We start from the raw sequence: 12,500 nt of genomic DNA, 5'->3' as shown, positions 1-12,500 counted from the left end.
CCAATGGCAATCAGACTCGATCTACGAAATGTTGCTAAACAGGAGGGCATAATGCCCAAAACATCCATTACAACAAGAAGATCTCCAGACCTTACGTTGAACAGCTGAAGGAGATAGCCAGATGCGTAACGGACGGTGTTCACAGAAACACACTCCTCGTCACTGATGAATTTACAGTAGGAATAGGGGTCATCACTCAACTTAAGACGCACTTTACCAGAAATTGTCTCGAGAACGTACTTATGCGTGCCGACCCTGTTTATCAAAATAAATTGACCCTCGGGTGAAAATGATGCAATCTCATCAGAAAGAAAAAATCTGCGACCCACGAAGAAATGCCAGAGCTGTTCGGTTTTACCAAGTTGCTTCAGTTCAATTTCCCTACCACCAGTGGAGGCAAACAGCTGGAGGTCCTTGTGCCAAGCAAGCAAATTCCCGGGAGGCAGTTTAAATACCTCCACAATCTCTCCTCCAACAACATCCAAAATGATCCCACCTCGCTTTTCAAATGTTATGCATGCCACCTGATGATCTGAAATAGAAAAGAGAGCATCCACGCCAAACATCCATCGTCGCATGCAGACTGACAAATCAAAGTTCCACAGTTCAAGAGTGCTCTTCGTTGCAAACAAGATGCCTTGTTTTACAGCTACAAAATCACGCATAGTAGGACTCTCAAACTCTTTCTGTCCCTTGACTTCCCCATTTAAAACGTCCCAAGCCAAAATTTGTTCCGGATAGTTCCGCGATTCGTTTAAAACCGTGACTTTCGCATAAACACTCTCGCCGGTTAACGAGAATAGAAGAGAGTGGACGATAAATCGGAATTCTGGGTTCTTCGTTGGTGGATTTCGATAAACCATTCTTATGCAATCTAAAGACCAACCTTCATTCTTTAAACGAGAATGGCTATCAAGCACTACGGTAGAGCACTGGGGGTCATCCTCCAAACTCAGAAGATCTCCTAACAAATAGCCACCGATTCTATGGGATTCTAGCTCGATGGAATTACAACTGGGACCATCAACAACGTCCATCGCATAGTGATGTTCAGGCCCCTCAGTGACTCCTAAACAAAACCTTATGGAGCCACGTGGTGTTAAATGTACACAAAAAAGAAATCGACTGTCCGGTGAGAATCTGATCATTCCACACACAGAGTCCAAAGATGCCTCTGCGAGAGGTGAAAAACCACTTTCCCTGTCAACTAAACAAACTGAGCCCGTTGAATGGGAAACAGCCACGAGCTTTCCATCTCGGGACATCGCAAAAGATGAAATATCTTTATCTGTGTTGAAACGATTAATCTCCTTGCCATCGTTTAGATTCCACACCACAAGACATTTAGCATCGTCTGGATAATCACTTAACATCTCGTCGCCGCATATTGAACAGACAGAAAAACTGCACTTACTGGTAGGAAAAAGAGGCTTCAAGTCACCATTAAAGGAAAACGAATGGCTTAGCTCCCCTGGCAAGATGACATCCTTGCTGGGATGAAACACCACTGAACGGTAAAAACCTAACACGGATGACCTTTCAAAATCTGCTGGTTGGTATGCATCATCGGTATTGATGATTCTTAATACGCCAAATAACGAATCATAGTATTTTGGTTTGACATAACGCTTCCATTCGAGGTTACCAGAAACAAGTGACCACAACTGAATGGATCCATCGCAGCATTCACACACAATGAATTCTAAGCTGGGGGACACATCGAAACAAGCCACCCCTGAAGAAAAATAACACACAGCTTGATCATCTCCTAGGGAGTCATTTTTTCTTAAGAACTCCATGTAAGGCTTATCGGTATACTTGGTCTCCAGAAGCTGGCGGGAGTCAGAGGATAGTTTACTACTTCCTTCGTTCAACAGACTTTGAAAGATGGTAAACGGATATACCTCTAAGGTTTGGCGGTGCTTCTTTAAAACAATCAATAATGACGAAAGTGTCTCTTGACACTCGGTAGATATCGTTTTCAAACCACCGTGTTTCATTGCACAAACGATATCTTCTGTGGCTGCTGATATGTTCACACAAATCTTTGCATACAAAAGCTCAGGGCATAACACATAGTTTCCAATCACTTGTTCCATGCTGCAGGATCTCATGTCCTGGTCTAACTCTAGCATGTGCTGAACACCATGTTCCAAGGCATACCTTGAAGTGCCAGTGAAGGATTGCGACTTGCTAACACCTTTACTCTTTAACTCGTCAAATTCCTTAGAGCAAAGAGTAGAAAGGATCTTATGGCCTTCCATTTTCTCCACGCTGAAAATGTGCTGCTCGTAGCGTGACTTGTCTGTCAACCAGTCCTTGACTGATTTATGAAAGAAATGAATACGGTTATCGTGAACAGGAAGGAGTGATGACACAATGGCAATGGCTTTGCTCACCTTTCGCATAACACTCAAGGACGACGACTTCGTGCACAACAATTTAGGAACAAAACCCAAAGGCAGTGGTTCCCTTGCAGCTGCAATTGCACTCAGAAAACAAAGAAATTGCTCTTCTGTTATGTTCAGTTCCTTACACAAGTCTTGTTCCAACCGTTCGAAATACAACTGGTACACAGACGAGATGCCCGACGGAAGGGTCTTCTCCAGATGTTCCAAGGTAAGAACGGATGAACAATTAGCCTTTATAAAATCTACCAAAAACTGGGCACACAGAAAAACTCCCTCTGACTTTTGCACGAGATCATCTACGACATACTCGGGCCTTTCGACTTGTAATAAAACGCTTAGGCTCTGTTCAAAGTAAAACCGAATGTCCTTCAAGTTGTCTTCATCTTTTGGCTCCAGTCGCAGTGGACGCAAATCTTTCAGGCTGTCCCAGATGTTAACTTCAGGTCGCGTCGTCACAAAAAATCGAAGCCAAAGTGGCAGATCCTTAAACAAACTGGATATCACGTCAAGAAGCTCATTTCGCCCTTGGTATTGACTTTCATCTAAGGCATCTATTACCACAAGAGATGTAAAACCTGGATCTGCTACCATGTTCAGAGGTTCTGAAAAAAGTAAATAAAAGAGATCTACCACTTCCATGTTGTTGATCTCTACACCTAGATTTCCAGAAAACTGTTCCACAAGGGCTTTCTTGTACTCTGGAATACAGCATGAGAGGTGACATGCTAAAGACTGCATCATCACCTTGGGATTCCTGTGGCGTGCTCTGTCATGGTGACAAAAATGGCTCCCCGCCAATCTGCCAGCTTCTTGCATTCTTCTGCACATCTCAGCAGCGATGACAGATTTCCCCATCCCTGCATTTCCACTGAGCACCAAGACACGATTTGGAGAGCTTGCATCATCCAACCACCTGTGGATTTCAGCAAAGACAGATTCACGGGTTCCTTGTAAGTATCTCTTTGTATAGTCTCTGATATCACGTTGGGTGTCAAGCCTCGCAAGTTTCTTTCGGATGTTATCCTCCTGATCGGTGTCGTGTTGTGTCTCACGGATTTCAGTAACAATTTCATGTATGTCTTCAACAGTCTCTTGGATTGTTGACTGCTGGGTTTGTATGTCCTCGACAGTCTGTTGAACTTTGTTCTGAAGTTGATGCATGTCATGAAGTTGAGACTTTAGATTCCCTTCACTCTCTGCCCATTCTCGTAAGGCATCAAGATAATCCTCCTCCCCACATTGCTCTGCCTTTAATCGATCAATCTCTGCCTGACTTAACCCAAGAGACACTAAAACGGCACTTATTTCCTTCCACAGAGCATTAAATGTTGGTGCATCCACACCAGTAGTTGTCACATGCCCATACAACTGATTACGGAAAAACTTAATGCGAGCAAGGTTTGCCTCATGAGAAGTGTCACTTGGGGGTGGTTTGTGATGCCATCCTGTGTGGGGAGGGGTAAGTCCACAAATATTGGTCAGAAGGAGGAAAAGCAGAGTTATATCAAACGTGTTGGAGTCCGGAGCAACTCCGCCACTAGGGAAAAGCTTGTCCCACTGGTGACCATTGAGAATTCTTCTACGTAAAAGGTTGTTAAGGATGGAATAACAGGTATTAAGATCAGCTGCTAACTTTGCAGGAGGGTGATGAGTGTCAAAAACACTTCTCAGTACAGTTGTTCCACCATCAATAAGAAGTCTACTTAGCTTAGCTCCATTTGTCTTCTCCTCTGAGCTGGTCAGAGGACCAGATGTGGCCATTGTAATCCAAACTAATGATTTTTCATATTGTATCTGCATGTAAAAGAAAAATGAAATAATTAATCGATTGTCTAATTGGTTTCCATTGAGTGTTCATCAGAGTCTGATTAAATGACTGATTAAAAATTATCACCAACCATTATCTTTAACTAAAGAATGTAACTACATTGCCTATGATTCACCGCTACATATACTGGTAAGCTAAGAGATCAAGGATCAAATGAATGCCTGTATTTGGCAGTTCAACGATTACCTTTGACTTATACTTATAAAATGAACAGCCTTGATTTACCAAGTGACTACAAAACTTCGAAGACGTATACCATTGCAAAAAAGCAGTACTGAGTGACAAGGCACACAATCGTCCCATGCAGAATTTCTAACCCACTGGAATCTTATCCAGACATTCATAAATTGTATCTTGTCACAAGAATGAAAGATGTTGCAAGCCAGCGGGAAAAACAAATTAAGACTGCTTAAGAGGAAGCTTGCTTTTTTGCTACATCACCACTACCTTTTAAACAAGCTCCTTTGTTACATTTTTCAAGTTTTGCAAGCTTACTGACTGCATGGGTTCAAAAAATTGTGTGCTTGAGGTTATCACCCTGTCCCTTTAGACCTCTTTACATCACAGGAACCCCAACCTCAGCGCGAGGGCACATAAGATTTGTATGGGAAGACATGACCTGAGAAGATAATTTTACGAAAAAATTTTCAATTAAAAAGCCTAACCTTATTGCCATCGTGGGTCGCTTCCTTCCTGTGAGTTTTCTTTCCAGATTCGACGTGAATTGAGCATTTATGAGATCATCGATTGTCAACGGTCTTGATAAGATAGCAAGGCTAACGCTGAATTCTCACGAGACCATTAAATAGAATCAAATATTCCTGGTTAAAATGTTCCCACGGCCACAAATCCACTGTAGAATTCAAGGGCATAGGCTTTTCTTTCATTTCAATCCGCTAGACATGCAATCAAAGCCCTGCCAGTGATGCCAAGAGGCTATTAACGTCCCAAACGATACGATAAAACGATGAAAAACATCCTCACGAACTTTGAAGATGACACGGCGACCGTTGAGTTCGGTTTGGTAATAAGTCGTTTGAGAAATGTGTTTATCAAACGTGGAAGTACTCTAGACCACGATCGGTTTAGACAAGCAAGACGGGAGGTTAAAGCAATGATAAAGATAAAGAAAAAGCAGAAAAGCAGCTAAACTGAAGGATTCGCTTCTCACCAATACCAGACGTTTCTGGTCTTTAGTTAAATCTACCACCAAGCAAAATTGGTGATCTGGCTTCTTGAGGGATGGTCAACGCTTAGTGACGAATAACAAAGAGAAAGCAGACTTACTTAACATTTTTTTTCAATCAGTATTCAGTCCTAATGATGGTACTTCTGAATCTTACCAAGGACCTTCTGTTATACCTGCTCATCATTAAAGCGAAATCCGCCTTACGATACCAGAGGTAATTAAAGTACTGGAAGACATAGATGTAAACAAAGCGCATGGCCCTGATAACATTCCTGGTAGATTGCTGAAGGAAACTGCACCTGAAATTGCCTCTTCCGTCGGCCGTTTGTTTAACCTATCGTTGTCTCTCGGCAAGTTTCCCGACCACCAGTGGAAATTGGCTAATGTATGTCCTGTCTACAAATCTGATGATTCCACATTATCCAAGAACTACCGACCAATTTCATTACTGTGTGTAAATGCCTAGAAAGATGTGTCTTTAACCATTGCTATACCCTCATCTCGCCACAACTCTAATAATAATAATAATAATAATAATAATAATAATATTTAATATTTCTTAGGCGCAAATTAACATGTGAATATGATCAAATGCGCCTTACAAAGTTAAAAAACAAGTTAAAAAAGTTTAAAAATAGTTATTTACAATTCTGGATATAATAAAAAGACTCAAAATACATCACGAGCTTTTCATAGGGTAAGCTGCTCTGAATAAAAATGTCTTTAATTTAGACTTAAACCGTTCAAAATTTTCCTCCTCCCGTATTTCACTCGGCAGTTTGTTCCAAAGTGATGGTGCAGCAGCAGTGAAAGCCCTGTCACCGAGTGTTTTCTTAGTTTTCGTGGACGGAGGTGAGACCAAAAGTTCAGAATTAGACCGGAGACCATACGTGGAAGGATTCTTAATATTAATAAGATTACAATACATATATACTCAGGTGCATGACCATGTATGGCCTTGAAAGTTATTATTAAAATCTTAAAATCAATTCTGAATTGAATTGGTAACCAATGTAGAGAGTATAAAACGGGAGTTACGTGGCTAACCATCTGCAGCATGGTTTTCTTAGAGGAAGGTCTACTGTTACTCAGCTTCTCCAGGTCTACCACGAAGCAATCGAAGCCCTAGCCAAAGGCAAGGAGATTGACATAGCTTATTTGGACTTCGCTAAAGCATTTGACTAAGTCCCTCACTGTGCCTTGCTGAATAAGCTATCTCGATTCGGAATATCTGGGCAGCTAATAAACTGGTTTCAGAGCTATCTTTCCAATAGATATCAACGAGTAGCACTACAAGGTACCTATTCCGACTGGTTACAAGTCTTGTCCGGTGTTCCGCAAGGCTCTATATTGGGCCCTCTGCTCTTCCTTGTCTATATAGACGACATTCCTCAATGTATTGAACATGACTCTAAAGTTGCTATATTTGCAGATGATTCTAAGCTGTTTAAGATAATTGAAAAACCATCGGACAAACTTTCACTTCAACAAGAGCTAACGCAGCTCTCAATCTGGAGTGATACCTGGAAAATGTGTCTCAGTATACCCAAATGTAAGGCCTTGAATATCTCTAGGAAGAAAATTCCCACAAAACGAGAATACCACCTTAACGGGTCCCCACTGGCAACAGTTAGCGAAATTAAAGACTTGGGCATTACTGTCACCAATACTCTCCAATGGTCTCAACATATAAAACTGATCTCCTCTAAAACAAATGGAACACTTGGTCTTATTCGTAGGGTCTGTAGAGATATCAATGATCCTGACATCAAGAAACTTTTATACTTCTCAATTGTTCGACCACAACTAGAGTACGCTTGTGAACTATGGTCACCCTACACGTCAAAGGACAAACTATTACTAGAAAATGTTCAGCGCAGGGCCACAAAGTTATCTTGAATTATGCAAGGGACCTTTCCTACAGGGATCGGCTGTTAAAACTTTCTTTATTACCACTAGAATATAGAAGGGAAATGAAAGACTTGGTACTTATCTATAACGCTAGAGCAGGCTATATTGATCTGGGTCACCAAGACTTTTTCTGTCAAACTGTAGTTCGGCAGAAAACGCGTAATTCGAGTGAATTAAATTACCAAATACCACACCCAAAACAAAATTACTTAAAACTATCAATTTTTGGAACAAACTACCAAGGGATGTTAAAAGCGTGGACTCATTTCATACTTTTAAAAGGAGGCTTTTAGATTTTTATGCTGATAAAACCCTTTCTTATAATCTTCCAAGTCGTGAGGGTGTAAGTTAATGAAGCTATTTTTAAATAAACTTGATTGTAAATAATATCATATGATAATTATTACTATTTTTATTACTATACTTTTACGATTATAATTATTATTACTATTTTGTTAATATTTATAAGGGTTGAATATCAATTGGGACATCGTCCTGTTTTCTTCTCCAGTTGCTGATGCTATTTTGTACGCGCAACAAATTCAATAAAGTTAAAGTTAAAGTTAAAGTCTTTGTTTGGTATAGTCATCAGGGACGGCAAACCAAACCACAAACAAAGACTCATTATCAAACCGAACTCAACGGTCGCCATGTGGTGTTGAAAGTGAAAGAGGATCTTCTTCATCATTTTATCGATTTGTTTGGGATATTAACAGCTGCCTGATGTCACTGGCAGGACTTCAATTGCGTTCCTAGCGGATTGAAATGAAAGAGAAACCTCTGCCCTTGAATTCTACGGTGGATTTGTGGCTGTGGGAACATTTTAAGCAGGAATGTTTGACTCACTTTGGTGGGCTCCTGAGAATTCAGTGCTCAGCCTTTAAATTACTATAATAACCGTTGACAACTGAGGAACTAATAAATGATATTTTAGAATAAAATAGACGTTAATGCTGGTAAGCAAATACTGGGCAGCGCCTGGGAGGAGAGCGTCACTTCCCATCACGTGACTACCCTATTTGGCTATTTCATTCATCCCGCCATGCGAGCCTTCTCAGTTTGACATTTCCACAGTTCAACTAGTTCTGTTTTTTCCGTTGAGCAATTTAATCCCTCCCTCCCGCCCGTTTTGCTTTCTGGTTCTCTTGTATTTTATTTTATTTTTTCCTTATGAGCTTCTGTAACCTATTCAATAGTTCTCCTTAATAAAATATGGGCGGGCAATACGGCACCCCTTCAGCCCTGTGCTGAAGCCCCGTTAGGGATGGGGCATATTGTTACTCTGCTGGACTGGGTTAACTTGGCCCCAGGACATTATGCCAGCAACTATGCCCGCCTTGCAATACAGGCATGAGGCACCCCCTCGGCTAGTTGCCGAGGCCCCTCATCCAGTGGTCCATACCGGCGGTGGGTATTATCCGTGCCTTGCCAGTACATTCCCTGCCCCTCGTTTACGCCCCAAGTTGTGTGTATTGTCTTTTATTGCGCACCAAAGCATTAATGGCTCAATTCACGTCGAAACTGGAAAAAAAAACACATAGAAAGGAAGCGACCCACAATGGCAATAAGGTTAGGCTTCCTAATTGAGAATTTTTTAGGAAAATTACCTTCTCAGATCTTTTATCGGGATTCCTATATATCCTTATATTTTTGTTGGCTTTCCCTCACACTAAGCTTGGGGCGCATGTACTGAAATAGAAATCAGGAACAAAGTTGCCAACTGATCAAAAACATAATAAAATCTTAAACACAGAGTCTCAAAATTATTATTTCTAAAATAATTTTACCAGTAAATTAACTTGTTAGAAACTACTTCATAAAGATTAAATAAAAAAGTGTAAGAGACATTTATACAAGTGTAGAGAAATAGCTCAAGATAATAGATAGCCAATGAGGTGTGTAGCCCCAATTTGGCTATAATCATCCCATATGAGTGGAATGCAAATTTTGGATAAAACTTCCCTACTAAAAAAACTAATGTGTGCAGTTACTGACATTTTTAGAGCATGGTATAATAGCTCTTACTGTATACTCAACAGTATACAGTATACTCTGATTGGTCAATGATGACTGCATAATTAAATAGGTTATAGGGTGCAAGTGCAATGTGGAAGTTGCTAAGGAAACACAGCAACTGAATAATTTTGTTACGTAAATAAAAAATAACTTGCTAGTGCATTTCACGAATTGCACTTGCGTTCATACAATTTCCATTACATACATGTATACCATGATGACCCAGCCAATCAAAACTCTAGAATTGCATGATCCAGTCATCTGGTTTTTAACAAAACCTACACGTAATATTACAATGAACAAAATGATATATGAAAGTAATAATTACACTGAACTGCAGAAATGAAATCAAGTAAAGCTATGATCCTTGCAGTTATGGATGCAATTTCTTAGCTCCTACTGTACACTCAACATCATTTCGTTCATTGATTCATTCCTCACAGGAAAATTAGAATCCACAAATGACCAGCTCCCAATGTCAGTGACATCATAGCTCAGTTGGTTAGAGCGTTGCACTGGTATCGCAAGGTTCAAGCCCCGTTGAAGTCCTGAGTTTTTCAGGCTTCTCTATGCAATTGCTAAAATTTCGTCCATAACTTCAAGGATCATAGTTTTATTTGATGTAATATTACCTCAGCATTTAAGCCTAATATTATTAATAGTGAGAACTGAAAGACAATACAATACAATACATACAATACATACTTAATTGACTGCTCCCCATAGGGGCTTTTCAGGGCCAATGAAACACAACGAAATGACAGAACAGAACAACAACTGTTAAGAATCCCAACTGGCCGGAGGCAAACCAGTTGGCTATTTTACAAGTGCAGCTGGGAAGTTGAACCAGGGACTACCAGGATCAAGTTCAACGAGTGGTCAGAACGGGTCTTGAACGCGGGATCTCCGGATCTCAAGGCAAGCGCCCTAACCACTCGGCCACACTGCCTTCATAAATAAGACACCTTTTTGTATTCCGCAGATTATTCCAGAGAAACATCTATCCCTCAGTAGAGAAATATCATTTCGCAGCTTTGTTGCATGATCATTAAATCCTTAGTGTCTAATACTGTTGCAAATATTTAGATATATTCAGATATTTCGATATATTCAGATGATCAGATGTTATTCCATCAAACTGTTTACAGGGAAATAAAGATAATTTGAATTGAACACAAGTAGCTCAAGCTCGATATATGTGTATTTGTACTGTACTTTATTATGCAAGAGTAGAAATTATAAGGATTTGTACGGGGAAAACAGTTTTTCTCAAAATTCAAACATATTTACGCTTAAAATAAAAATAGCTTACCTTGCCTCAGTCTTGTGTTTCTTTGTCTCTGATACCATTTCTGGGTCAATTAGGAGCGATTTAGGTGGTTTTTGGTTCCTCTTCTTTTCCCTATACATATTCTTTCCCAAGGTTGGGCACCAAGAAGAAGGCACCGAGAAGAAGCTGCCGAACGGAATCATCTAAGGAAAAGGGCCATAAAGTTGCTCCTAAGTTTTCAATTGCCTCAAAATTCCACATAGATCACTGATGATACCTCTGCTACCCATTTGTCTTCTTCATTGAAGCTGCTTGCACACTGAGAAGGAACTAAGGGCCGCAAAACCCTGCAAACATTTGCTTTGAAAGCCATCGAATTTGGCGCTATTTACCACCCGCATTACCCAAACTGTCAAGAATGCTTAGCGACCCGCGATTGGTCATTGGGCACAATGGTGACCATTCGTGAGTCTTAGGCTTAATCTTCCAATGGTTTGGGTAACGCGGGTTTTGAATAAAGCTGAATTCTATGGCTCTCGAAGCAAATGTTTGCAGAGTTTGTCGGCCCTTAATTCCTTCTCAGTGTGCAAGCGGCTCGAATGAAGAAGACAATTGGGTTGCGAAGGTATTGTCGGCGGTGATCTATGTGGAATTTCCAGGCAATCAAAGATTTGGGAGCAAATCTATGGCCCTTTTCCTTCGATGATTCTGTTTGGTGGCTTCGTCTTGGTGCCCAACCTTGGGAAAGAATATATAAAGGGAAAAGAAGAGGAACCAAAAACCACCTAAATTGCTCTTAATCAACCAAGAAATGGTACCAGAGACAAAGAAACACAAGACTGAGGCAAGGTAAGCTATTTTTTAGTTGCCAATGACCAATCCGAGCAAAAGGCGAGGATCGCAAGACGGCAGCATTATAGAACCATGTGCAAAAGTATCAAGCTACAGGCAAAAAAAATGTGGAGTGATCCAGAGAAAAAAGTAATGTAATGTAACAATAAACAAAAATAAGCCAATCACCTCGAGCTCAAAACTAAACCAGTGTACATGTTCTTATCAGCCGCTGTTGTCAATTTCGGCCGGCAGTTCACGATTAGAGGTGTTTTTTCGTTTTGTAACCATTGAGTTGTGAACAATTTAATTTAATTTTCAAAGGAAATATGTTGTTTGCAAAGTACGCAATTTGGCAGTCAACGATCAATTTGACTTATAATTCATGCCTGTATCTTGCAAAATAAAAATTCTACAAGTAAATCAAATTTAAAGTTTCATGTGCTACAGCGTTTGATTCCCCATTACATGTTTCACACTGAAAAGTCTGGAAATGCATTGGCAATTTTTTACACGGCACTGATTTTATTCATCTTAATTATGGTATATTCCTGTTAAAATTACAGCAGTACTTTCCATATTATTGCTAAACACGTTGACATTTACATTGTTGTTGGAGATACAAAGTGTGCAATTTCTATTATTGTATTATTGTTATCAAGACAAGTTGAGTTTCAGTACTTTCGAATAAAAAAATTAAAACTACTGTTGAGTACTTTGGAACTCTGATACAAATCTGCAAATTATGTATTATATTGACTGTCTCGTTGGCACTTAGAGATACCTATTTCTACTTTAAATCCTAAATATTTTTTTGCATTTTGCGAAAAACCGTTTTCCCCATACAAATCCTTATATTTCTACTCCTGTAAATACACAAAAATTAATTATATCGAGCTTGGGCGACTTGTGGAATTGAATAGCAAAAAACACGTACTTTACCTGTAGTACAATCAAGCTAATTAAATTTACTTACTATTAGCAAAGTATTTAAAAACATCATGATTCAAGTGTTTTTACAATACAATTACAATCGACATTGTG

General features: G+C 39.9%; 2 protein-coding genes across 7 annotated transcripts in view; both read right to left on the bottom strand.

Annotated features, from left to right (window-relative positions):
- Nucleotides 1-12,500, bottom strand: part of LOC138001068 (uncharacterized) — a 424,432-nt gene that overhangs the window by 257,311 nt on the left and 154,621 nt on the right. The window lies entirely within an intron of this gene.
- LOC138000045 (uncharacterized) overlaps nt 1-12,500 on the bottom strand; it is a 20,010-nt gene that overhangs the window by 7,203 nt on the left and 307 nt on the right. For 3 of the 6 annotated variants that reach the window (XM_068846180.1, XM_068846182.1, XM_068846183.1), the window contains 2 exons: nt 8,947-9,028; nt 1-4,205 (listed from right to left, as the gene is read on the bottom strand). The exon at nt 1-4,205 is cut by the window's left edge and continues 72 nt beyond it. In XM_068846180.1, the coding sequence (XP_068702281.1) occupies nt 1-4,172 (4,172 nt within the window). In that variant the 5' untranslated portion in view covers nt 4,173-4,205; nt 8,947-9,028. Of the gene's footprint in view, nt 4,206-4,686; nt 4,823-8,946; nt 9,029-12,500 lie in introns of those variants that run through there. The other 3 variants (XM_068846184.1, XM_068846181.1, XM_068846185.1) reach the window with 2 other exon arrangements.

The sequence above is a fragment of the Montipora foliosa genome, chromosome 4 (genome assembly GCF_036669935.1).
Source record: "Montipora foliosa isolate CH-2021 chromosome 4, ASM3666993v2, whole genome shotgun sequence".
Taxonomy (NCBI): domain Eukaryota; kingdom Metazoa; phylum Cnidaria; class Anthozoa; order Scleractinia; family Acroporidae; genus Montipora; species Montipora foliosa.
This window is presented reverse-complemented; position numbering and strand designations above follow the sequence as displayed.